Here is a 27,993-nt window from a genome sequence, read left to right as displayed (position 1 = left end):
CAAACACAGAATAAAACAACAAACCTAATTGTATCCTCTCAGTCAGCAAATGAAAGGCAAGTGGTACATATCTATTTATTTTGTATTCTTTTATTACTGTATTGAACAGCAGGATCGTTTGTTCACTTATCTTTAGAACATATTTAAAATATATATTTATATTGCAAGAAATTCTGCATATAAGATGGACTGGAAATTCCAATTGAATCACTGTTAATTACTTCAATTACTGTATTGTATTCCATAAGTTTGCTGTCTCATTTTTATTCAGCATTTATCAAATGCCTCAGATAGAAACAACAGATATTGCTTTTGACCTGTTGCAGCATATATTCCCATTATTTATTGCCCATATAATGTTCAGATAATTAGGGCAACTGGCCAACTACTGATGATAGCAAATGAAGTTCACCCGTCCAGATGTTTGCAAAGTCTCCGTACTTTTTCCTTCTTATTCCTGTTGCCGTGCTTTTTCCATGGTTTTCCTACCACATTTTCCATGTTGGCTCCAGTCATCGGTGTTGGACCAATGCCAAGCTTGAGTCCCATTGCTGTTTGAATGCCTTTAGTCAAAGCACGTATATTCTCCTTTTACAAGAACACAATGTGCATTTAATTAGTCAATTGCAAGCATTTTGTAAATCTGTTACCAAAACTACTTCAATTCACAGGACAAAGTTCTACCACACACAAGGATGAGTAATGTTATATTAAGAAAATCCATGTTTGAGGATTATTTTGATTTGAGAGGATCCCAAACACCTCAAACTTAAAACCGTCTTTTAAGAATCTGATTATAGTCAAAACTTGTGTACAAATGCATTCTGCAGATAACAAACTTTTTAATATCGTGAGTTCAGAATTACATAAAACACGTATCTCGTATATTTCAAGTTATAAAGAGTACAACTGCGAAATTGTGTTTCTCTTTAAAAATTGTTGCTACTTGATGTAGTTACATAACCATCTGAATATTTGAAGCACATCAATTTTATGCTCAGGACAGTACACCTATAATTTTCTCTTTTGTGGGTATACTAAAAACCAGAATTTGTAATATAAACAGTATTTTGTTTAAATATACAGGGATATGCACATCATTTGATTAAACAATCTTGCAATCATGCCTTGCATTGTAGTTTCTACCCATATCAGGTTCTTGGCATTTGAAATCCATTCCATAAGAATCACACCATTGTGCACCCTATGTGTTGTGTTTCCTTACCTGATGAAAGAAGCTTTTGTCCACATCATTATCTATTCTTTTCACTGTATGTTGCTTCCCTTTGAGCTGTGTACCATTATCGTCACACATAACAGTACATTCTTCAAATTTAGCATGATGGAATTGGAAATGAGCAGGATCAATACCAGGTGGAGAGTGGCAGTACAACAGCCTGCCCTGAAATTGAAACAAGAAAACAGACCTTTTCAAAACACAAAAACGATTGATATCAGGTTATTCATTTTACTTCCATATGCAAAATGGCTGCCGTATTTGCTAATGTAACAAAAGTGACTGCACTTCAAAGTAATTAATTTCACGTGAAACACTTTGCGACTTTTAAGATGTGGAAAGGTGCTATTTAAGTGCAAGCCCATCTTTCCTTTCAGATGACTTTCTGTCAACTCCCCAGCTTCAGATACTTCATGTTGCCTTCATTTCAATATCCAGGCATGATGTCAGTTGAACACTTCTACAGAAATGCTCTGCAACTAAGTTTTGGAAAAATTTTCTTCTTAATCAGAGCTGATCATCAAAAACTTTCCAGAATCCCAGACAGAAAACGATGGCAACATATGCTCTCTTCACTGCTGGGCTTTGTGGCAGTTCTTCAGATCAAGGCATTGATGAGTGGTCCATCTACTATAATGAAGTGCTACTCTATACTCAGTAGATTTCAACTCATTGTAGAGCATTATAATTTAATTCAATTAAAAACTCAAAAATCATAATATATATCATAACAGAATTCCAATAAATTCTGCCCATTTGTCTAGGAAAGACTCAGCTTAGATTCGGACCTCAATAGGAATAGTGCATTAGAATTTTATGCTTGCATTCATAGAATCATACAACATAGAAGGAGCGCATTCAGCCCATCATGTCTGTGCCGGCTCTTTGAAAGAGCTATCCAATTAGTTCCACTCCCCTGTTCTTTCTCCATAGCCCTGCAAATTTCTCCTTTTTACGTATATATCTAATTCCCCGTTGAAAGTTACTATTGAATCTGCTTCCACCATTCAGGTAGCGCATTCCAGATCGTAACAACGCGCTGCATAAATAAATGTCTCCTCCTTTCCACCCTGTATTCCTTGCCAATTATCTTAAATCTGTGTCCTCTGGTCATTGACCCTCCTGCCAGTGGAACCAGTTTGCCCGGTCCAAAGGTCCATCCAAGCAATTTACTTTACAGCTATGACAGACTGTATGTTCAGACAGTTTACTCACAGTTACATAATCTTTCAAAATATATCGAGCTGATCGAGGTTGGTCTGGTTGTCCATGTGCAGTCATAAAACCTCTCATGTCTGTAAGATATCAATATATTGGATAATTGACAGTTACTGGAGAGTTTATTGAACTTTTCCAGTATAAGGAATGCTATATTCCTAACAAAGCATGTAATTATATTCCTATCTAACCAAGTTGTCCAACAGAAACATAAAGCACAAGCATCTTTGAAAAATATGGCATTAAATAAAAAGATAGTCTGTGATAGAAAGAGACTATTGAGGTCTCTTTCAAGTACGTCAAGTACCACTCTCATATTCCTTTAAACATTTTCAAGGTTATTCAATCTTTTGCATTAGTGCAGAGTATTTTTAGCCAAGAGACTGGATTAAAAAAAAATTCTCCCTTTAAGTAGAACAGAGATGAGAGGACAAGTGGCACAAAAACTCAGTATGTAAAGCCGTGAGCCAGAGGGCAGTTGTGAGTTCAGTACATGACAATACCAATGGCATCCCGTTCTCCTCTCCCCCAATGGAATATTGGGAAGGGCAGGGCACTACAAAAACAAACAATCAAGTGGCAACCTTAACCTACTCACATTCTACAGCAACACAAGGGTACAGTTTCTCTGCATATAAAATAAAAAATGAAAATGTTGGAAATGCAGGGCTGGTCAATCAGCCATCTGAAGTGAAGAGTCATGTTAAAATTTTGGGTCCAGACCTTTTGTCAGAACTGGAAATTAGATGCGATCCCCTCAATAGCAGAGCCATACCGGGAGAGGGAGGAAAAACAGGTAGAAGTCAAGTGTCAGGATGCTGACTCCTGTTACAGAAGCAGTTAATAGGTTGAACAGTCAGGAAACAGGTTTTTTCAAAAGCTGGAATGGGGTGAAAACTGGTGGATGGTATACAAAGATCATTTCAGTGAGGCAGTAAAATGACATCAAAAGAACAAGAAAGCATGAGAATAGCAAAGCAAGGCACTGGAAAAAAAAACTAAAATGGAGGCAAATGAAACAGGCAATAATAGGGGATGTATAAAGAAAAATGTTGGAAACACACAGCACGCCTGGCGGTACTCTAAAAGATGCCTGAAATCCTAGCAAACCCTCCCCAGCACCACCAGAACTGTGTTGTGTCAAACATCAAACAGAGTCCCCACTTCTTGACACCAATGGAGTCACTGTGCTTCCCCAGTACCCCCAATCTAAGAAAATGGGGGAAGGTGGTCAAGGTCTGAAGTTTCAGAAGTTAATGCTCAGACTACAGGACTCTAGGGTCATTTGTAGAGAATGACAGAAAATCTAGCCCCATGAATCTTCCAGGGAAATTTGTGTATCTTGGGGAGGAGGCCAAAATGATAAAAGATCTGAGTTTTGTCCACAAGTGTGATTCTGACCCCCCCCCATGACTCATCAATTAAATTCCCCTTCTTGACCTCCCTACACAATTCTAACCAAACTCAACAGATGTTTCAGGAACAACATGTCAACTTTCTGCTGGGCATGCTGCAGCCCTCTGGTCTGAAAATTATTAACCTCATTGAGTAATTAACAGAAATACAACAGATGCTATGTACATACATGATGTGCATTCTCCCTTACAATCAGCTCCTGGTTTCAAATGAGGAGGGAGATAAATATTTCCCAATAGGATGGGAAATCGGAGCGCTTAATAATACAATACTGTTAATTAGGTGCGCTCCTGTATCTTTCCTGATGGCCTGTTGCAAATGGGGCAGCAGGTTACCCACCCCAACTTCTCAATGGAGTTAAGATAAATGGTTGGAAGGAAAAAGCATGGAGAATGTGAAGAGAAAGTACAAAGTGCTACAACAAATACAAACAGATATTTCAAATTCCAGAAGATGGTGCTTTCAATGATTAATGGTAAATTAAAACCGGACTATTAATCATGTATTATGAAGCCAGACAATGGCATATTAAAGTGAACTTCATCCATAATTTAAATGCAAAATGCATAGTAATAGAACATCATTTATTATAGACTTACATCCATAGGCAGTTAATAACTCCTCAGAAGTAGGTGGCCTATTTGGATCTTCATCCTCTCTGGGTCGGATGATATTAATTCCATATGTTGCTTCCAAAACATGCCTGGGAATATGCTGGCAGACATGGCCCAGTCAAGAAATTTAATGTATGTGTGCTTTCAAAACTAGACGGTGATAACTGTAACCCACATTATGTAACAAGATACTTGAGTAATATTTCGACTATAAGTCAATAGCAAATACAGGTAAATGGCTCCGAGGAGATAGGAAGATAATGTGAAGAGAATCTACAAGGTGGCAGGAAAAGTACAAATAGGTATTTCAAAATCCAAGATTGTGGCTTTTACTGATTATTAAACCTCTTATTACGAAGCCATGCAGTGACACATTAGAATTTATTTTAAATGCCCAAAAACTATTAAAATCAGGAGTAATGAGACTCCACATTTTTAAAAGTTAATTTTCAGTGCCAGAGAGGTCGTTTGGTCGTTATTAATACTTACCACGCCGTTAAAAATTAGTTTAGACCTGATAGAACTGTGTACTTTTCTTCTGGCAAGATTAGTTAGTTTCCAGCCGGGTAGGGGAGCAAGTTCACGGTGGTCCATTGATTCCAGCCTGCAATATCTCTAACACGAAGCTGTTAGATTAGCAGGGAATCAGGAAGAGAAAGTTCCGGATTTCTGTGTTTGACTGCGCATGTGCAGTCGCTGGAACTTGCTCTTCGATTTGCTCATTAATAACGGTGAACACTGTTAGACTCACCTTTATTTTACGAGCAATTTCCAGCCCAATATATACAGTAAATTTAATGCAACCAAAAATAATTCAGGTAATTTCATTAATTTTCCCCCCTCACAAAAACTGAAATAAATGAAATGTATTTTTATCTTGATCCTCTTTCCCTATTCTTTTCAATGCCACTGTTCTCAAGCAGAGAAAGCAAATAGCTTAGTCAATGACTCCAAGGATTTCAACACAAATTCTTGAATTAGATAATCAGTGAGCACAGCAACATGATATTAATGCCTATACAACTTATAGCATTGAAGCACTCTTACAGCAGGTTTAGTTTCTACAGTATTATAATTTTCTCAAAATATAACCAGTCATGGAAAATGTATGCACATTTTCACTACAATGCAATGATTATACAGTAACGGTCCAAATATAGAAAAATACAAAAACATTAGAAATCTATGCTCACTGCAGTCATTTTTATTAACCAAATGAAAGCCACACCTTACCGCCAAGGGGATATTTTCAGTTCTAGCTGCTTAAATGAAGTATTTGGCACTGGTCCCAGTATCAAACTACAAAGCCACAAGTGTGTAATTGTCTAGTCAGGTCCACTCCCTGTTCAAATGGGATACAACAGCAGGAGACCTAAAAAGCAAGTTTGTCAGCATCTGAAAAATAGAGATAAGTTAACAATGTTTTGAGCATAGACCCTCTGTCAAAACAGTGATAAAGCGTCTGCACCCAAATCACTGATGTCTTTTTCCTTTCCAGATGTTGATATATCTGCTGTGTCAATCCAGTATTTTCTATTTTTATGTCACACCAGGAACTGCATGGTGTTCTGCTTATGTAATTGGCAAAGTTTTTTCCTTTAAAAAACTTTAAAACTACAGAAGTAAAGAACCTCATATGGTTGTACCTCCAAGAAAGAATGACAGCAGCATGTGATGATCATGCAGTTTCTAAATCAAAAGTAAAATAATACAGATGCTGGAAATCTGAAATAAAAACAGAAAATGCTGCTGAAAGGTCATCAGCCTGAAATGTTAACTCTCCACAGTTGCTGCTTGACCTGCTGAGTATTTCCAGCATTTTCTTTTTTATGCAGTTTGTTAAGATTGGCAACATTGAAGATTATGAGTTTGAATGTGATAGGTAAAGGGGACATTTCAATTTGGTTTTGTTATTTAAGAGCTTTTCTGTATTTCATTGCTTGTTGAGTTTTTTTTTAAAGCATTAAAAGGAAAACCTTGCCCCCTCACAAAATTTAAAGAGTGCCAGCAGCAGTGTGACACTGATAACATGGTTTGACGGTCAAATACGAGAGATGTTATCAGTCTTCAAATTTTGTGTTGGGTTTGGGAGGGAGGAAACTGCCCATTAAACTAAAAATAAACAATGAAACACTCAAACATCATTAAAAAGCTCTCAAATAGCAAAACTCTACATTTTAATATTCTCTTATGGCATTTCACAGCTGGAAAGCATTCTAACCACTTTAAAATTAGTCTGCAAGATGGAATATGCAAATTTGTCTGAATCAGGTCTCCCACCACCAGTGGCTCATAGCTATGTAAACAGAATGACTCTTAATTCCATTTCTTCAGTGATGTTGTCAATTATATTAAAGGAAATATGGAGACAGGGCCTGAAAGAATTAAAGTTTTATTGCCTTATTGTACAGCGGGTGAGAGAAGGCTCAGTCTATCCAGCTGTTAGAAACAGTTCAACATGCATCACTGGACTTTAATCACCAACATATACTAATCAGGATAGCCCCAACAGAGCCAACACTGGTGGCCATTGCATGTTTTTGTTATGAAGTTTGTTGTTCATTGTTTGAATAAAATACCTTGGTCTTGCAGATGGATTCCTCAAAGGCTAGACCTTATTTTGAAGGATTTTATGGCTATGGGAGTCTAATGTTTTTGATGTACTAGTTAGTTACAGTTTTGAGAGTAGGGCCTCTTAAGGATCAACAAGGTCATCTATGTGCAGAACCACAGGAGATGGGTGAGATCCTAAATGAATATTTCGCATCGGTATTTACGGTTGAGAAAGGCATGGATGTTAGGGAACTTGGGGAAATAAATAGTGATGTCTTGAGGAATGTACATATTACAGAGAGGGAGGTGCTGGAAGTCTTAACGCGCATCAAGGTAGATAAATCTCCGGGACCTGATGAAATATATCCCAGGACGTTATGGGAGGTTAGGGAGGAAATTGCGGGTCCCCGAGCAGAGATATTTGAATCATCGACAGCTACAGGTGAGGTGCCTGAAGATTGGAGGGTAGCAAATGTTGTGCCTTTGTTTAAGAAGGGCGGCAGGGAAAAGCCTGGAAACTACAGACCGGTGAGCCTGACATCTGTAGTGGGTAAGTTGTTAGAGGGTATTCTGAGAGACAGGATCTACGGGCATTTGGAGAGGCAGGGACTGATTAGGAACAGTCAGCATGGTTTTGTGAGAGGAAAATCATGTCTCACGAAGTTGATTGAGTTTTTTGAAGGGGTAACCAAGAAGATAGATGAGGGCTGTGCAGTAGACGTGGTCTACATGGACTTTAGCAAAGCCTTTGACAAGGTACCGCATGGTAGGTGGTTACGTAAGGTTAAATCTCACGGGATCCAAGGTGAGGTAGCCAATTGGATACAAAATTGGATTGACGACAGAAGGTGGTTGTAGAGAGTTGTTTTTCAAATTGGAGGCCTGTGACCAGCGGTGTGCCTCAGGGATCGGTGCTGGGTCCGCTGTTATTTGTTATTTATATTAATGATTTGGATGAGAATTTAGGAGGCATGGTTAGTAAGTTTGCAGATGACACCAAGATTGGTGGCATTGTGGACAGTGAAGAAGGTTATCTGGGATTGCAACGGGATCTTGATAAATTGGGCCAGTGGGCCGATGAATGGCAGATGGAGTTTAATTTAGATAAACGTGAGGTGATGCATTTTGGTAGATCGAATCGGGCCAGGACCTACTCCGTTAATGGTAGGGCGTTGGAGAGAGTTATAGAACAAAGAGATCTGGGAGTACAGGTTCATAGCTCCTTGAAAGTGGAGTCACAGGTGGATAGGGTGGTGAAGAAGGCATTCAGCATGCTTGGTTTCATTGGTCAGAACATTGAATACAGGAGTTGGGATGTCTTGTTGAAGTTGTACAAGACATTAGTAAGGCCACACTTGGAATACTGTGTACAGTTCTGGTCACCCTATTATAGAAAGGATATTATTAAACTAGAACGAGTGCAGAAAAGATTTACTAGGATGCTACCGGGACTTGATGGTTTGACTTATAGGGAGAGGTTGGATAGACTGAGACTTTTTTCCCTGGAGAGTAGGAGGTTTAGGGGTGATCTTATAGAAGTCTATAAAATAATGAGGGGCATAGATAAGGTAGATAGTCAAAATCTTTTCCCAAAGGTAGGGGAGTCTATAACGAGGGGGCATAGATTTAAGGTGAGAGGGGAGAGATACAAAAGGGTCCAGAGGGGCAATTTTTTCACTCAAAGGGTGGTGAGTGTCTGGAACGAGCTGCCAGAGGCAGTAGTAGAGGCGGGTACAATTTTGTCTTTTAAAAAGCATTTGGACAGTTACATGGGTAAGAGGGGTATAGAGGGATATGGGCCAAGTGCAGGCAATTGGGACTAGCGTAGTGGTATAAACTGGGCGACATGGACATGTTGGGCCGAAGGGCCTGTTTCCATGTTGTAAACTTCTATGATTCTACAATAGACATAGAGGCAAGACCATGGAAGATTATAACCAGTATAGATCAAGTGGCAACTCCTCTTCCAAGGAGCAATAGCCCATCTTTTTCAGAAGGATTCATAAAGAAAGCCAATTAAAGGAATTTAACTGATTGATTTGTCTATTTAACCTTTGATGAAGTGGTTCAAACTCACTATGTTATTTTAAACTGACCTCAATAACTTGCTGTTACTGCTTGCTTCTAAAATAACTATCTGTGAATAAATGTTTTGATGGATCAGTCTGTTATGAAAGCTTCTGGCATGATCAATATTAATTGTCATCTGAATTTGCATGGGTATGTAGTGGGAATCCTACACGTAAATCCAGAGACAATAAATTAGTCTGTTCTTTGTCTAAGACATGCTATCCCAGAATCGTTTGTGTACTCTGATATACTTCAGTTCAGAAGAAACAAGAGCCTGCCTATAGAAGCTGGCCTTTGCATTGGCACAAGAAAAAGTATCCAGAGAAACCCAAATCATAATACTTGGTAAGTTTCACAAAAATAGTCCCACTACAGACAGTATTATCACATTGCCCATGAGACCACATTCATTGTATGGAGTCCCCTACATGACACTCTATCATGGGGGTATAGAACAAGGATAAACTTCTAAATTTATTGCCAAGATTAAACTAATCCTTGAGTGCATTCAGGGTACGAGAAATGCAGTTGCTAATTAACCAATGACAACACAAAAATACAAGATTTTTCAAAATTTCTCCTCAGTAGTTTTTTGGGCACTCCCTAGTTTCCTAATCAAAAGGAGTGATTCTTTCATTGAGGATTACAGTGTGCAAATCTTTTATGTGCTCTTCAAAATGGTGAAATCAGGGGTTCAGGTTAGATATCTCATTATTAAAAGATGAAAGAACGAGAAAAAATGCCAATACTAAGGAGGAAAGGGTAAGACAGTTATATTCAAAATCTATTATTTATATCCATGGAAAGAAAAGCAGAATTTTTAGAAAGTAGAAACATTACTGGCCTGGAAAGAATAAAGTACCAGCACCAACAAAAAGAAGCATCTGTGGTTTCTATTACAGTTATTTTGGAGAATGGGGTCTTTCGACAAGAGCACATACCTACTCCTCCTGTTTTTCCTCTTCACTGTTCAACCCAAGCCACCCATTTCTTATGTTCAAGATGACAGAATGTGCAATGTCTCCCCAGACCACAATGAATGATGCTCTTAGTCAGTTCCCAGGAAGCAACTTAAAGCAGCCAATAGAGAGTCTCTTCATTTAAATTTCCATCCTCTATCTTCCATAGAGTGGAATTCCTTCCTAAGCATCATGGCTGAGATCAGAAACTCAAGCGAACAAAAGATTAGTGTCCTTTCCCGCAGTAGTACCATGCAATAGTGATCCCAAAAACAATGCCCTAATCCACCATTTCAACTTTTGTTACTAGTTTTAACCTTTGTCCTTCACTTAACTTCTTTTGCACATCACAATTTAATTTGCAACTGGTCTATAACAATGCCTCGCTGCAAGAACTACAGCCAACATGTTCACTCCCATGCACTTCAATATCTATTGCCATTTCCTGAAGTCGCTGTTAAATGTACATTTTATACAGAAAAATCTTTTCACATTCGAGTTGATTTTTTAGTATGGAGGTAACGTAGGGAGCAGAAAGGAAGGAAATGCAAAAATATTTATTTTCCACCATCCTCAGCTCTTATTCAAAAACTAATTATGATATTTTCAACCTATTAAATATAACTTAATAGGGAGAACCCAAAAATAATTCTATAAAAACTTATTTTGTGTGCACAGCATCACATGTACACTAATGACAAATGTATAAATATTGTGGGAAATGAGTTCTAAATCTGAATCAAAATACTTTTGGGGGAGGAACGATTGAAATTTCCTTTCCTCCACCCCACAACACAAAGAAATAAGCTAAAGTTGCTTCCTTTCTGATAAGAGCTATTCAGTTTTGTCAGTTAAATTGCAGCCTCATGGAATCTCTAGATGGGACATCTCAAGTATAAATGGCTTATCTGGATGATCTATCAACTGGTCTGCATGCACAGTATGATTAAGCTCAACATCCTTCCAGCAATAGATGTACATCAATCCCCTCTTAGCTTACTGACAGTTTGCCAGAAATGGACAAAATCATTCAAGCATAATTGTTTTCTGGTCAAGAGCCCCAATACAGTGGGCCTTCCATGAAGCTGCATTTTTGATTAAAAAAAACAAATAGCTCGTCGCAGGAAAGGGAAGTTCATCACTATTTCTCTCCAGTTTTATTTTCTTGTTGAAATTCTTCCCCAAGTGCACTGGTCCCTTTAACAAGGAATGCTGTTCTCAAAAGACAGAAGATTATTTCTTAGTTAGTATATTAATACTATGTAAATTCAACCAATTTAGATGTTTAACATTCAGAAAAGGATATTAGAGAGGTAGGTGGCACATGGTCTCTCATCTGGTCTATGGGTAAAATTCCACTACAGACCATCTCTGCTTTGGTAGAGATGAAGGATGGCATCACAAGGCCCGGACAATCACACAAGCATAAACCAGGCTCCACATACAATGTCTAGAAGAAAATTACTCAGTATTAGAAGTTAGCTAAAGTTATTTCAAGGTTGGATTCAATATTCTACCCAAATGCTTGCTGCATGATCTGCTCATACTTAACCAGAGAATTATTTCATAGAAAACGCTATTATGCATCTGCATTCTCAGTTTGTGAAAAATACTAACTAGAAAATTATTCTGAAAAAAAAATCAAAAAGGAACCCAATTCATAAAGTAATTGAAAGTTAGAACATTGCCCTTCACCCTGGGACTTGGTGTACACAGCCTAGATTGATAAAATAAAAGCTACCTCCCTCAGATGGCTGTAAAGCTACTAACTGAGTCAACGCAGTATCAATTCAATTCCTTGAATTTTAGATTTCAAGTCCATAGCTTATAATTTCAAGCAAATTAGCAGCCATGCACAGCAGCCAATCTGACAAATGAAAAAGTCATATTGGTGCATTAGGCATCTTCTGAAAAATCAAAGTACATTATAGGTCAGTGCAGGTGGAGCTTTACCCTGCATTTAACCTGGAAAGAAAAGTAGAAAAATGTTCCATTTCCACCCCTCCCCATTGTTTGAAATATTTCAGCAAACAAATTTAACAAGAATAAAAATGCAACACTAAAGGACAACAACAAAAATTACCTGAAAGTGTTTTGTGTGGCCTGGAGTTGCAGATACAGAAACTTTCTTATTTTGAAGAATAGTATTGATTGTTGAACTTTTACCTACATTTGGATAACCCACCTATCAAACAAAACAAAACCATGATGAATACCAACAGACACAATGTAATGACCACAGATCTATCCATTTATAGTGGACAAATGTTCTCAATTTACAGCATGCATCTCCAAAATGGAAGCACATTGAAATGCATTATCCATCATTATTTGTAAAAACAAATAGCACGGGCTATTGGTTCCTGGAAGTATATGTTTAAAACTATCTGGTAGTATGCAAGATTGCATACAGTCATTGAGGCAAATGTTTAAAAAAACACATGGCCAAATGCATCAAACTTTAACATCTCATGTCTAAGATTTAGTTTGGCTTTAACTAAGAAGGGGCAAGCATCAGAAAAGTAGAATGATACACTCTGAATTTTTAATTTTTCTATTTAAAAACACAGCAAAATAAAAAGTGAAGATGATAGCTATATTTGGGATTTTTACTATTACAAATTCACACTAATAATAAAGTCAGAATGGAGAGTTCAAATCAACTGAAATCAGTTTAATGTGGATAGAAACTCCAAGTATAAACTGTTCTTTTCATATTTTAGAACATATGGCATGCAAAACTAATTTATACAAATCAGCCAACACTGTTATTCTCATTTAGGATAATGTCCTATTCTAGAATTTTATGTCATGATGGGTCTATCATATATACTGTAAATTAATGCAACTTTTAAAAAGGAAGTTGACTACGAACTTACAAAATCTAAAATAATGAACCCAACTTACGTCATGTCAAACAAAATGTTGGAAATATTCCAACTGATGCCAATCAGTAACAATTTTAATCCATAACTTTATGCAACGATTTGCCCACTGGGCAGTTCTCTTACATCTTTGCCAGCTCCATGTCCCTTCAGCCACCTTCCCTGGTCACCTCGTGACTCACCCTTTGTCTCCAAATTCACAATTTTTTCCCACTGGATCATACCCTGTTTTCCACTTTTGCTTCTCCTACTGGATTACAACTGTCTCCTCTTGTTTTTCTATAGCTTGTCAGCTCTATCCCAACTTTTCTTCAAGCAACAAAAAAAATTACGAAAGTCAAAAGAAAACAAAAAAAAAGTAGAAAAAATAAAAATATCAGAGGGGAAATGGGAAAGAAGGAATAAAGGCCCAAATAAAACATTAAAGAAAAAAAGAACTAAAATAATTTTAAGAAAATACATGAAACAGGACCTGCTGAAATGGCGTGCTGGATGGACTAAAATAGCTTTTTTTTTGCCCTAAATCCTTATGTTGTAAACAATAAACAGACAAAAAAAACACATCAGAAGTAAAAACAATCAAAGACACTTAGGTATTCACTCACTAAGCCCACTGTGATTTCACCATCTTTCACACGATTTCCCTTGTGCAAAGTTTGAAAAATCTCCAACAGTTCATTTCGCTGCATCAGACGGCTTGAGTTACCAATGCATTTTTTTGTCAACTGTGTTGGATGAGAGCTTGAAGCATTTACAGTCCTGTCATTATCATTGGTGCAGTCCACACAGCTATCAGTGCAGGTATGATTCATATTAGTAAAACCAGCCAGGCTCTCATTATCAGATTGCTTAATATTATTTTCTTTCTCATCTTCTGAACAAGTCTCCCAAAATTCATCATCTTCACAATCTTCATATTCACTACTGTCACCTTCATCTGTGTCACTACAGGTAGGCCACAAGCCTTCTCCAGCATCATGAAACTGACTGCAAGGTTCTCTTGGGCCTTCTGTTTCACCTTCACTCTCTTCACTCCTTTCTCCCCCTGGCTCTTCGCCCTAAACATTTTGAAAATCAGAAACATTTAGGAGGTGGAATATGACATTTTTGACTAATTGCACAAAATGCAGGTCTGAGATTGTAACTTTTAGTCTACTGAAAACACATTTGAAAGAGAGGACACCTGTGATTAGAGGAACCCCCACTAAGTGTCAACAAAATAAAATAATTACCAGTAATATATAGCAACATTCAATTCAACATGCAGCAGCCAGAACTCTGGCATTCTTTAGTGCTGTAACATAATCACAACTGTTGATGAAGGAATTCCAGGACTAAAACAAGTCAAGAACCAGCAGGAAATGGACAATGAAAAGTGAAGGTGTGCCTTTTTATGTTTATGTATTTAATTCTGATTTTTTTTTTCTCCCCCCAGTGTTATTTCTTATCGTCTTAATTTTTAACCCTCCCTTTCAAAGATTTCTGAATCTTTCCCTTACTAAAATGGTGGGTGAGCAGGCAGGCAGCTGTTCAGAAAGCTCTATCAAGTTGGGTGTACTGAAACATCCACTATCAAGTGTGCTCATTCACTTATGAGAAAGGCCCTTGCCCAGACTGCTTGATTGGGATTGGCGAACCACTGTAGGTGAAGTGAGGAGCATAGAAAGCAAGCACAGGCAAACCCCATGTACCACTCCACAGGAAGCAACCTTTAAGAATAAACCATTCTGCATAATGTGAGACTGTGCCTAAAATCTCTAAAATTATTAAAATGGTCACATTTGAAAGTTAATAGAATGCATGCCTGACTTTGCAAGGACTTTACAGAAACAGATCTTGGACACAGCTGCAGGTGCTGATTGATCTGGTTTCACTACCATCTAAAAATATACTGATAGGAAAGTGGTTTAAGGGTAGAAAGCAATTGTTACTTTTTAGAGGAGTTATGTCAGGAGGAAGGGAAAGAATTCTGTATGGGTGCCCTAGGGATCGATGCTGGAATTCCTAATGTTTCTGAATTACGTCGCTGACTTGGGCTCAGGAACCCATTGCAAATGGATCAAATTTGCAGCTGATATCAAACTGGGAGAGGCAGTGGATTTGGAAGAGGCTGCACTGAATTACAAAATGAGTTGGATAAAATATATAAGTGGACTAAATGGCAGATGAAATTTAATATGGATAAAGGTAAAGTACTGCACATAGGAAAGAAAAATGGGTGACACATATACATAGAATGCACAGCACAGAAACAGGCCATTCAGCCCACAGGTCCATGCTGGTGTTTATGCTCCACAAGAGCCTCCTCCCACCCTTCTTCATCTAACCCCATCAACATATCCTTCTATTCCTTTCTCCTTCATGTGTTTATCGAGCTTCCCCTTTAATGCATCAATGCTAGTCACCTCAACTACTCCTTGTGTTAGCGAGTTCACATTCTAATCACTCTCTGGGGAAAAACATTTCTCCTGAATTCCTTATTAGAGTCATTAACAACTATCTTATATTTATGGCCCCTAGTTCTGGTCTCCCCGGTAAGTAGATATGTCTTCTCTACGTCTACCCTATCAAACCTTTCATAATCTTAAAGACCTCTATCAGGTCACCCCTCAGTCTTCTCTTGTCTGGAGAAAAGAGCCCCAGTCTGTTCTATCTTTCCTGATAGGCATATCCTCTCAGTTCCAGTATCATCCTAGTAAATCTGTTTTACACCTTCTCTAGTGCCTTTATATCCTTTTTATAATATAAAGATCAGAACTGTTCACAGTACTCCAAGTGTGGTCTAACCAAGGTTCTATACAAGTTTGACATAAATTCTCTGCTTTTCAATTCTATCCCTCTAGAAATGAACCCCAGTGCTTTGTTCGCTTTTTTTATGGTCTTATTAACCTGCATCGCTGCTTTTAGTGATGTGTGTATCTGTGACCTCAGATCCCTCTGCTCCATTTTCCAAGGGATATGTGGCCTCCTTATTTTTCCTACCAAAATGTACCACCTCACACTTGTCTATATTGAAATTCATTTGCCAATTTCACACCATGAATGGTGTCCAAATAGCTAAAGATAAAGTTGGAAGATACCTAACAGCCTTAGTAGATTTGACATTCAACATGTCCAACTACTGCATAGTAGCAAGCAACAAAGTAAACATAATGCTGAATTATATAACCAAAACAATAGAGTACGAGTGAGATAAAGTCTTGTTAAAACTGCATAGTGGTCTGGTTAGACCACGCCTTGAGTACGCTGTCCGGCTCTGGTCATCGAAACATAGAAGAGATATTCATCCATTAGAGGCAGTGTGGAGAAAAGCATCAAGGTTGATCCCTAGTGTTAGAGACCTGAGTTATGCTTTACCACTCCACATGGTAAAGCATTCCATAGTCCAATGATCTTTTGTGTAAAGAGATTTCTCCTTAACTCTTTTAGTGACAATATTAATGACCACTTGTCATTGGCACCCCAACCAGAAGAAATAGTCATTCCTTATTCACTACCAAAACCCTTCATAATTTTAACAACCTCTATAATAGATTCCTCTAATTCTTCTCTGCTCCAGTGGAAATAGTCCCAGTATCTTAAGTCTCTCCTCATATCTAACATCATCCTGGTGAATCTGCGCTGTGGCTTTAGTGTCCTTTCTATAATGGGGTGTACAAAACTGTACACAGTACTCTAACTGTGGCCTAACCAATGCTTTGTCCAAATTTATCAGTACTTCTTTACTCTTGTACTCCATATCCCTATTTATCAAACCCAGAATGCTAACATTTTAAAAAAATGGTTATATCAACCTGCACTCCCATCTTGAACGCATTATGCATTTGAACCTCAGGTCTCTCTGTTCTTCCACACCAGACTCATTGAAACATTATTCTGACAATGGGACAGAGGATTATGCTTACTTTTAAATGAAAGCACTTTTTAGTGCCATATCAGCACGCAATAATATCACCATCACCACAGTATCCATTACAATTGATTATTTAACTATGCCTGCAAATAATCTCTGAAATATCTACCAGAGATTGGCAGTTCTTCCATCAGTAGACAAAATTGAAAGATAGTGAAAAGTATTTTTTTTTTAAAAAAAAAGACAACTTTACATATCACAAAGTACATTACTCAAATACTGATATGTGATTGGAATAATCTGATGTAGAAGAAAAATATTGGAACAATATAGTTGGCTGCTGAGATAGGAGAGTTAGGGTACTAGAGGGATGAAATTTGATGAGCTAAATGCCCCTGTCTCATCCTTGATTTTCCTTATGTTCCTATTTCTAACAACCTTAAAAAGAAACTTCCATTTAATGCATACCTTTGCTTCAGCATCTAATCTTTTCCCCTCTGCAATGGCTGACCAGAAAACGACCCGTGTACCTTCCTTGTCAAAATACCTTGCCCATGCTCTCCGCTGCTCACGTGTCAAATGATCAGCTTTGTTCAGGAGGATCACGTTTTCTTTATCCTTATGGACCTCCTTCACATAGCATTCCTAGGAAATGGACATTGAGAACAACACAAGATTTGAAGAAAAAAAAGAGAACTGGTTCTTTTAACAGTAGCAAATCTAGATACATTTGCTTTAACAAAAGTAAAACAGGATGCATTGAGAGTTCAGCACATTTAAACATTAATGGCACTACTGTGGCTTTTTTAAACATACTACTTAATATACTGTGGTGTACATGGGCAATTAAAAAAAATAAACATCTCTCCCTGCCTGTCTTTCACCCACTAATTATTTCTCTTACCCTCTCCATCTCCCTTTGTTTGTCGTCCACTCTTTGCCTCACCCTCCCTACATGCCTCTCATATTTTTCATCTGTTGATTTCAGTTTGTCTAAACAGACTGTAAATAAAATATTCTGTCTCTTGCAGACAAAAGTTTCTCAGTCTGTAGTCAAATACTGAAACTTGTTAGACCAATAAAAGGTTGAAGCCAGTGCTGCGTGGGGTCATAAAAGGGGGCTGAAACCTGGGTCATGAAGGTGTAGTCTAAGGCTGGGGAACCAGCAGGCCTGGAGAGACAGCTGAGGCCAGAGTCTAAGAGTAGAGAGGCTAGAGCTGAAAGCATGGAGCAATTGTCATGGCAGCTGCATGGAATGTGATCTGTGAATGTAGCTACATTTTTGTTAATAGTTGCACCGTACCAGATCAGCAGAGACAGCTGAAGATGGGGCTGAAAGAAAGGAGCAACTGTCATGAAAGCTGTATGGAATGCGATTTGTGAATGATAACTTTTTCTAGAATGTGAATGGTGAGTCAAAGCAGAAAGCAAGCAATGAGAAAATAAGAGTACAAAAACAAGAAAAAAATTGCACAGATAGATTTAACATACCAAGAGTTGCAAGTATTAATGAGATAGGGCATTCTGATTAAGTAAAGTTAACTATCACTAGCCTTACATTAATACAACATGTCTTTAAAGCATTTTTAAGGGTATTTTATATGGATCAGCCCAATTCCTTCAAGTATAACCCTACTGTATCATTAGGAAGCAGTTTTCAAATCATGGCAGATGCTATGACATTTAAAAGAAATGTTTTACTTATATTTTAAATGTTTTTACATTAAAATAACAGTGGAACCACACCACTATTTGTCGCCTGGGTTCTAAATGGGTGTGGAACTCAGCTGTACAAGGACAAGCATGCTTTTTAGTCTCAATTTGAAACAATATCTACATTTTAGAATGAGACGAAGCCTTGTATTATTGGCAAAAGAAAATGCAATAATCAAATTTTTACTTACCAAATCTTCACACCGGAAAAGCAATGGGTTTCTAGCATCAACAATCTGAACAATGATATCACTGCATAAAAAAATTAAGAATTAGGTGGTGGAACTTTTACACAATAACAATTTAAAAATAAAACAAACATGCAGCTTTTAATACAACCCAGTACTAAACTAACAAAAACTTATAAGATATACAGTTGTACTCAATTATGTAACATATTAACCTCCATGCCTGATGCACTTTTAGTATCAACCAACTTTACCTATATACCTTCATACAGTGATCCTCTGTATGAAGCTCTAATATTACCTGCATAATATCTACTCCGATTGAACACACATCTCACACAATGAGTTCTCAGTCTCAGCTGGGCAGTCTGGAGAAAGTGTCAAGCAGAGGCCAGGTGCTCCAGAAGATAGAGTGCATGATGCCATTGAGAGGTTTCCTGCTACTTCACTGTATCATTATTGTACAAGTACTAGAGCAGCGTTGGTACAGGTGAGAATGTTGCATAATACAAGAAATAAAATCAATTTTAAATGTGATACGGTAGTTTAATGAAACTAGACACCCTGTGCATTTTGGGGGGGGGGGGAGAAAGAGGAAGAATGTCTGGGGGGGAAAAAAAAAATCAGGTTCTAGGGCAGTTTTCTAAATACAACAGAATCCATATTACCCCAACAATAAAATAAGGATTATTACACAATACACAGAAGTACATATATTTCAGTGATTGCCAAATTTGACAGAATTCACAACTCAACAACTATTTGGTATAGTTATACAATTACATCCAAACCAAGTGTCGGTTCATCTATGTAATTTCAAGTATTCTGTTCAGAATTTTGAGTTTTTGAGAGCAAACAATATGGCTACTGGATGTGAACAGTAAAAGAACAGCTCTGGATGGCAACTACAAGTGATGTAACTTCTATAAAACATACCTTCTTTCAATCACTCTCCACAGTTGACGCCAAAAGTCCAGATTCCTTTCAAACGGTGTCAGGATCAGTTTCTGTTCCTCTTCCAGCCTGGACACAGAGCAAAAATAGTTCACCAATGAATTTTAAGCAATGTGTAAAAAAAGTTCAAAGAGTATATTGTTCTTGTAAGATTCAATGGAATAAATTTACAGTGCTGAAGCGTTACAAGTTGGTTTTCTACATTTAATTTTAAGAAATATGGAAGTTGACTCACCGTAGTGATCGTTCAGCTCAAATAGCAGGAGTACGCCAAGAAAACTTGCTATATTAGGGAGAATCTTGCATGTACTACTTGTAGCTTGATGGCAACACAGCCAACTTTCATGTTGTTTACATTAGTATGCCAAATCGTATGGGATAATGGCACAGAAAGAGGGGCAGATACCTGTAACACTAGGGGGTCAATTTTAGGATGGCCGAGCGGGTGCGTTCGTGGCGGGAGGGGTTCCTAAAATTGGGGAATCCCAGAGGGGGTCCGGAGCCCAGCTCCAACCCGCCCACTTCCGGGTTCCCCATTGACGTGAATCGGTGCGCGCGCAGCCCCCGCATGCGGGACTCCCACCAGCAATTAAAGCCGGCAAGATGACAGTTTAGATAGTTAGGGAGGTACATGAGGTCGTTGACAGACCTCATTGGGAAGAGATTTCAGCAGGGAAGTGATTTTGGACTCTCCTCAGCGTGTTTCCCATGCTGTGGGAAACACTCCCTGTTGTTGCAGACGTGTTTCAGTCAGCAGCCATTGGGAGATGCAGAGGATTCCTTGACAGTTGAGGGGAATACCTCATTCATGCAGCAGGGCATTCTGTCACCGCAGACAAAGTTTTGCCTGCCACACCATTGTCTCCACACTCAAAATTATTACATCATACCCTAAACTCTGCTGTCCAAACACATTTACCTACTTTGCAGACCCCCTCATACTCTCACCGTCAGGACTGGGGGGGGGTTCCATAGCTGCATTCATCACTCCATTGTAGGACGAGCAACATCACCAGCCTCGCAAGGCACGCCGTCCACCTCCGCCACGTGGAGCTACACAACACAGTGCTGCGCAACAGGCACCTGCACAAAGTAGTTGTGCAACTACACATACACCCACTGTAGGGTGACTCATTGGGTGGCATCAAGGGTGTTCATGGAGAACCTCATGAAAGGGCCTTATTGCACAAGCCAGTCAAGAATGGCCAAGATGTGGCAGTAGTGGTGACAATGTCATATGTAATGAGTTATCAGAAATCAAATATAAGTAAAAACCATGACAAACCCTCAAACACCCTTGTGCATCCCCTTCATGCTCACGACATGTTTGCCTTACACTTCCTACTACACATACGTGATGCATGCCCTGTGGCTGCAGCACAGGTAGTGGCAGGCGGGGTGAGGCTGACCGTGAAAGAGATGCATGAGAGGATGAGTATGAGACAGAGCCATGAGATTGTGAGGATTGGGTTGAGTGGTAGTGATGGGATAGGTACTGGGGAGGTGAGGAAGTGCAGGTAAGATGAGGATGAGGGTTCAGTGGGTGTGAGGAGTGATGTGTTAAGAGTAGTGTTGGCAGTGCAGAAAGAGATGTGGGGTGGGGGTGCCGATGTGGCAGACGGAGTGTAGGGGAATGAATAAGAGTACTCACTTCAGCTGACTTGGTTAGGTCACTGAAGCACCTCCTGCACTGTATGCAGGTGCGTGATATGTTGGTGTTGCTGGTGGCCTCCTTTGTCACCTCGAGCCAGGCCTTTGTGGTGGCAGAGGCAGGCCACTTCCTCCCATCTGCCGGGTGGAAGATCTCCCTCCTCCTCACCCCATCCAGTAAGACCTGGAGTGAGGCATCATTAAACCTGGGAGCAGCTTTCCCCTTGGGCTGCTCCATGCTGTAATTTTGCCTATTTTCTGCAGCATCAGTCAGTGGAGGACTGCCCCTTTAAACAGGGCTCCTCCAGCTGACAGCCTATGACCCGGGTACGCAGTCCACCCGTTGCACGGCTTTCCAGCGCGAAACCCGGAAGCCAACGTAAGTGGCTTCAATTTACTTACGATCGCATGCCAAACCCACCGATATTACTGGGCACGTGACCCCCCCCGCTGCCAACCCGCCTCCCTCCTAATAACGGTCCCGAGTCTCTACTTCTTCGCACATGAATTGCATTTCCGGCAGGCTAGGTGCAGGAAGCTCCCACCTGAAATAGGCAGGAGCTTCATTATAATATGAAATGGAGATGCCATATTTATGCCTTTCACATTATTTTCCCACCATCATACCAAGTCCATACAACTTCCAAATCATGCTCATATATTATGGGTATTCAGGGTTGCTAGCGAATCAGCTGCAGAAGAAAGTTTGTTTAAAGGTCAAGGAAATAAGATTAAATGAATAGGTTTATAGCCATTTTTGAACTTTTTTTTGTTTTTGAGAGATTTTTGGAAGGGGAAATGGAAGAAGGGGGCTGGTTGAGGGATGCCAAGCTACAACAGGGGTGTTCTATGCCCATTTATTAGTACCCTAATACTCATCTATGCCATTTCTCCAGGGTTTCCACCAAACACCCGTAAAGTTAGTGAGAGATCCGGAAAATCCAGGCATACATCTATAGAGAGAGGGAGAGGTGCATATTTTTCTGCTTAGAATTTCAAGTACTCTGATTTGGTCATCAAAACGTAATAGGTCTCCAGTTCCACCTCCCCACTGTACTCTATGGTCATTTGAAGGTGAGCTCATTGTCAAAGTAGAAAGTCTACTAAATCTGACACTGAACCAAAATTGTTAAGTGATTAAATAAGGCAGCAGGACACTTCCCAGTGATTCACAGTTCCCCTCTCAGGGTTCAAAGACTTAAATCTGAGAAGGAGCAAGACTGTCCTTCAATTTTAGGTACATTTTATACACAAAATTAGTATTTAACTAATTAAAAATGATAACCACAGACACAAAGCACATCAGCTGAATTACAAGTAGTATAACCCTCAACACTTACTGAGCCAGCTGTCGCCTCCATTCCAAGAAGCTCTCCCTTTCTGCCTGTTGAAGTTCTTCAGCTGCTGTATTCCCATCCCAGTAAGGTCTACATATAAGGCAATCAATTGGGAAAAGATTAGAACAGGACTTTTTTATTTTAAAACTTACAAAAAACGGCCAACTACATTGCATGATTTAATCACCAAATTTTGTAAAACTCTACACAATAGGGCTGATTCTGCAATCAAGCACTCCCAGGGAGTGACGGTTGGACAATCGTTCACCCGCAGTCCATGATTTTCAAGGGAGCCAATATAGGTCAGCAGTACTTGGTGCGGGATAGGATACGGACAGCACAGTTTTAGATTATCTCAAGTTTACAGAGAGGGGAGGGTTGGAGGCCAGCCAGGAAAGCAATTGGAATAGTTGAGTCTTGAAACAGCAAAGGGAAGGATGAAGGTTTCAGCAGCAGATGGGCTGAAGTAGGGACAGAGATGGGTAATGTGTTACAGAGGTGAAAGCAGGTAGCTTTCATGATAGAGATGCTATTGGTCAGAGAGGCGGAAATTGCGGGTCATCCAAAACTGGATGTCAGACAACCAGACTGACAACAGAGGCAGTGCAGGGAGGTGGAGGAGAGGTATAGCTAGGTGTCATCTGCATACATATGGAAGCTGACCCCAGGTCTGCAGATGATGTAGTCAAGGGGCAGCATGTAAATGAGGAAGAGGATGGATGGGCTCAAGGACCGATCATTGGGGAATCTGAAAGCGCGGATAAAGTAATTGCTGATTTAAAATTTAAATGAGTAATAAAATTCATTTTACATTTGACTAAAATTTCCTGTAAAATGGAACAAAAGCATACCAAATATAAAGACTGCATTTCAGTTTGCATCAAAATCGATTTAGGTATTTTATAATACACAATATTTGTGTTCCTCAAGTGCATCATTTGTATTGAAGCAGGATCAATATTTCTATTATCAAATGTACAATACTTAGCAAAATCAAAAGCTGAAAAGTCACAACAAAGGAATAAAAAGCATTGACAAAAAAACACACCGAAGAACTATTGAATTTTTAAAAAATACATTCCCAAGGGCACAAGAAACATCTCAATTAAAAGCAATAGTTACTTACACAAGTGAGCGTAACCTCAAAAGAAGGGCTGTATCCACTCAACTTATTGAAAACACTAGCACAAAAAAGAACTTTAAAAATACTGAAACATTAAGGAACTTTCAGACGATAGAGCAACAAGTTATTTCAGATGCATTCTGAAATGTGATTGTTAAGAGAGAGGAAAGGACCACTTAAGAGGGCTCTTATAATTTAGGGAACACAAGGTAGAGTTAACAGAAAAAAGTCATCAAGTATTGGGAAAGGAAAACTATCAAACTTTAAAAAATATTGCTGCTAGAGGTTTCTGCTCCAGAAAAGGTTCCATAATGAAAACATTTTGTGTTATACTCCAATTGTTTCCACAAATCAAAATCTCTCAAGAAGAAATATTTGAACACTTGCCCACCTCCTGGGAATGCACAGAAACTGCTTGTTCTCTTCTTGGAGCTTCTTGATCTTTTTGCTTTCCTCAGGTGTCAGCAAACCAGTTCTATCCTCAGCAGAAATAATCTTGACATTAAGCTTCTCTATCAAAACAGAAGTTTAAACCTTCAGTTATGACTGTATACTAGGACTGTTCCCATAGATAGACTCTTTAATGAAAGCATAAACACTGATTGACCATCAACAAAACAATGCTTTGCATTAACACTGCTTGGGATCAGATGTGGTTGGGATCAGATCAGCCATGATCTTATTGAATGGCGGAGCAGGCTCGAGGGGCCGATTGGCCTACTCCTGCTCCTATTTCTTATGTTCTTATGCTTCACCCAGGTATGACTATGCAGCACACATACACAAACAATGATAAATGAATAGCACATTTGCCACAAGTTTTGTGTACTTATCACGAAACAAAAATGTTACATGATCCGACTGTGATTATCTATATCCTATTAAAAATCTTACATCTATGCACACTTCCTGCCTACAAAACCCTACTTTCTGTTGTCACTCTTTTCATCACATTCTTGTATCAACTTTTTTCCATTACCAGTGGATCTCGCATGGCACTGCCCATGGAATGTCAGGCCAAAGCAAATTTCCCTCCGTTCATTAGTGATGATGTAGGTATTGGTATAGAGATCTACACTACCAGGGCTTATGAAGCTCCTTCTAGTGGTAGGAAGGTTTGAGGGGAAGTGATGGGAACAGCCTGCAGAAACAATCTCAAAAAAAACCTCAAAAGTTTAATGAATCATTTACTTAAACAGAGACAGATGGAAAATTGAAGGGAAAAAGAAAATGGTCAGCAGTTGATCTAAATGTACTATTACCCAAGACAGTTAGGAATGTTGGCAATGTCCTGAAGCTTTGAGGCTGTCTGAATAATGCTACTATTGGTATCACTATCTGGAAACAAAGCTCAAGTGTGAAAACTCAGGTTATACCAAAGTCCTGAATGGTCCGGCAAACCCAAACCACTAATATTTTAACTAGAATTTTTTCACCAAGAGAAAATAGAATTTCAATTATAATTAAATTGGACAGAAAATTTCTAAAATTAAAATGTCAAAATGCATCTTAACCCGAGCGAGATAACAAAGGACAGTGCAATAAATGGAAATCCACAATTGGAAACGTGAACTAAATTCAAAACATCTTACCAGCTACAAACTCCGTGCCTGCCAATTCTGCAGTAGCCAGGAACTCATCTAAAGTGCTCTGTTCTGTTACAGATTGTAGGTTGAGCCGTCCCCAGTTATACCCATCATTCAGTTCGCTTGTGTGAAGCTACGCATGACAAAATAGGAGAATTAGATTCAATTAACACAGCAACATCAGCAATATTAACCTTCAGTCAACATAGCTTAATAAACTGAACGACCGTATAGAAATTTGAGGGGAAGTTTCCTCAGTTTACTTATAGCAAAAAAAGCGCAAGTATTACGCAGATTTCCCTGTTTATATTCATGCTAACTTTTCCACTAACAGTTAACAAGCAGAGAAAAATGAAGCCCAGGTTACCCAAAATCCAACAGTTGCCAGAAATATTTAAAAAGTTTAATTCTAAAATATAATTTTTAAAGTAAGTGTATTTATACATTACAATTAAAATTCTAAAATACAAAAGTGATATATAAATTTAATTAGTACAGTGCATAATCCAGGCACAAAAAAAAATGTTTTCTAGACAACAGCTTGCATTTATATAGCACCTTTAATGTAGAGAAACTGCCCAAGGAGCTTCATAGAGGCATAATCAAACAAAAATGGATGCTGAATCAAAGAAAGAGATATTGGGAGATGTGACCTAAAGCTTGGTCAAATATAGAGCTTTTAAGGCAGGTCCTAAAGGAAGAGAGGGAGATGGAAATGGGGGAGGGTTCAGGGAGGAAGTTCCAGATCGTGGGACCTAAATGGCTGGAGAAGGTTACAGAGATAGGAAAGGGCGAGGCCATGAAGGGATTTAAACATAAGGATGTGAATTTTAAATTAAAGGCGTTGGGGAACTAGAAGAAAGTGCAGTTCAGCAGGTACAGGAGTGGTGAATGGTCAGGATTTGGTGTAGGGTACAATACAGGCTGCAGAGTTTTGGATGAGCTAAAGTTTATGAAGTGTGGAGGATGGCATGCCAGCCAGGAAAACATTGGAATAGTTGAGTCTGGAGGCAAGAAAGTCATGGATCAGAGTTTCAGCAGAAGATGGGCTGAGGCAAGAAATTATGGAGGTGGAAGTAGGCAGTCTTGGTATGATGAAGAGCATATGAGTTGGTAAGCTCAGCTCGGCATTGAATAGGACGCCAAGAGTGCAGTCTAGTTCAACCAGAGACAGTGGCTGTCAAGGGGGATAAAATCAGTGACATGGAGCTTGCAGTGGGGACCGAAGAATATGACTTGGGTCTTCTAAATGTTGAGAAAATTTCAGCTTACCTTGCGTGTTACCAATTGCAGGATTAGCTGTTACAGTAACCACTGGTCTTACAAGCTTAATATGTACTCACCAAACTTTTATCCAGCACCAGTGAGATGAACACCTGCTGACTGTAATACCAGTTCATTGTATCATAGTAGGTACAGCACAGGAGGCCATCTGGCCCATAGTGCCTGTGCCAGCTCTTTGAAAGAGCTATCTATTTAGTTCTATTCTTGATAATTGTTAGGTCATGAAGAGTGAACCATGCAGTGTGGGACTGGAATCAGACTGGGATGGGGCAATAGTGAACCAGTGGGATTTTTATGACAGTCCAGCAGTTTAGTTCTGGTACCAGCAACTTGCCATGGTAGGATTTGAACTGACGACCACTGGGTTGCTAATCCAGTACTGTATTATCACCACTACAATATCCATCACACATGTGATTTGGATCAGAAATTGACAATCACTGGACATTTGCAGGAGATATTTATCAATCAATAATTATACAAGGAGAAATATAGCTTGCATTGGATTCTGTGTGTGCAACAAAGGGTGTCAAAGAAAATTCATGTAAAGTTATGCTTTGCTGGTGGCAGGGGTGTGTGTGTGTGACAGAGATTGTTTGCGAGCGGGCACATGTAGGAAGAGGGTCAGGTGTTCAGAGAGGGGGGGAGGGGGGTGGCGCTCGGTTACCTCCTTTAATAAACATTTCGAGGCCACTCACCCAACAGTCCGTTTTCCTCTGATTCCTGCCGGACTGATTCTTGTCTTTAATGATGGCCCGGCCCAGGTTACTGCCCTTCTTCTTGCCCATGGCTCCTGTCACACTCGCCGCTCGCTCCGACCCGACAAACAACCGACACGTGATTTACCAAATCGTCACAATGAATGGCAGCGGCCGGACTGCGTGTGTTAATCTTTCCGTCGGATCCAGCGGTTCTGACTCGAGGGTTCCGATGTATTGTCACAGCTTGAGAGCAGAGTTATTGTCAGTTCAGCGGAATGGTTATCAAAGTGCTCTTTTACTAAAACTATATTAGTTTTTGATACTATTTTAAATTACTTTTTTATCTTTCAATTTATGTTTTTTTTAAATAAATGTTATCAGTACTAATCTGGAAAATCAGTACCTTGTGCCAGTTCATTAAATTTTGTGGGGATGAGTTTTTATTCCTGGGGTTGGGTTTCAGAGAGTGGATCAGATCACTTGGTGTACTGTAAAATGTATCTAACCCAATTTTTTTTAAATGACATTGTGACTTTGCAATAAATTAATAGAATCATAGGAATTACAGGACAGAATGCGATCATAGGAACAGGAGTAGGCTATTCAGCCCCTCGAACCTGTTCCGTTATTGAATCAGATCATGCCTGACCTG

At 39.1% G+C, this 27,993-nt stretch overlaps 1 protein-coding gene across 1 annotated transcript; it reads right to left on the bottom strand.

Moving 5' to 3' along the window:
• Nucleotides 1-50: 50 nt before the first annotated feature.
• Nucleotides 51-27,507, bottom strand: lsg1 (large 60S subunit nuclear export GTPase 1). Its single transcript, XM_067995267.1, has 14 exons — nucleotides 27,339-27,507; nucleotides 25,363-25,489; nucleotides 24,162-24,282; nucleotides 22,651-22,737; nucleotides 19,643-19,729; nucleotides 18,710-18,770; nucleotides 17,274-17,450; nucleotides 13,558-14,010; nucleotides 12,151-12,252; nucleotides 11,374-11,517; nucleotides 4,471-4,594; nucleotides 2,453-2,532; nucleotides 1,226-1,402; nucleotides 51-588 (listed from the first exon to the last, which is right to left on the bottom strand). Exons 1-14 carry the CDS (start codon nucleotides 27,426-27,428, stop codon nucleotides 409-411), a joined length of 2,010 nt encoding a protein of 669 aa, XP_067851368.1. The 5' UTR covers nucleotides 27,429-27,507; the 3' UTR covers nucleotides 51-408.
• Between the last annotated feature and the right edge of the window lie 486 nt (nucleotides 27,508-27,993).

Source organism: Heptranchias perlo, chromosome 13 (assembly GCF_035084215.1).
Source record: "Heptranchias perlo isolate sHepPer1 chromosome 13, sHepPer1.hap1, whole genome shotgun sequence".
NCBI lineage: Eukaryota > Metazoa > Chordata > Chondrichthyes > Hexanchiformes > Hexanchidae > Heptranchias > Heptranchias perlo.
The sequence above is the reverse complement of the archived record's forward strand: the minus strand, read 5'-3'. Positions and strand labels throughout refer to the sequence as shown.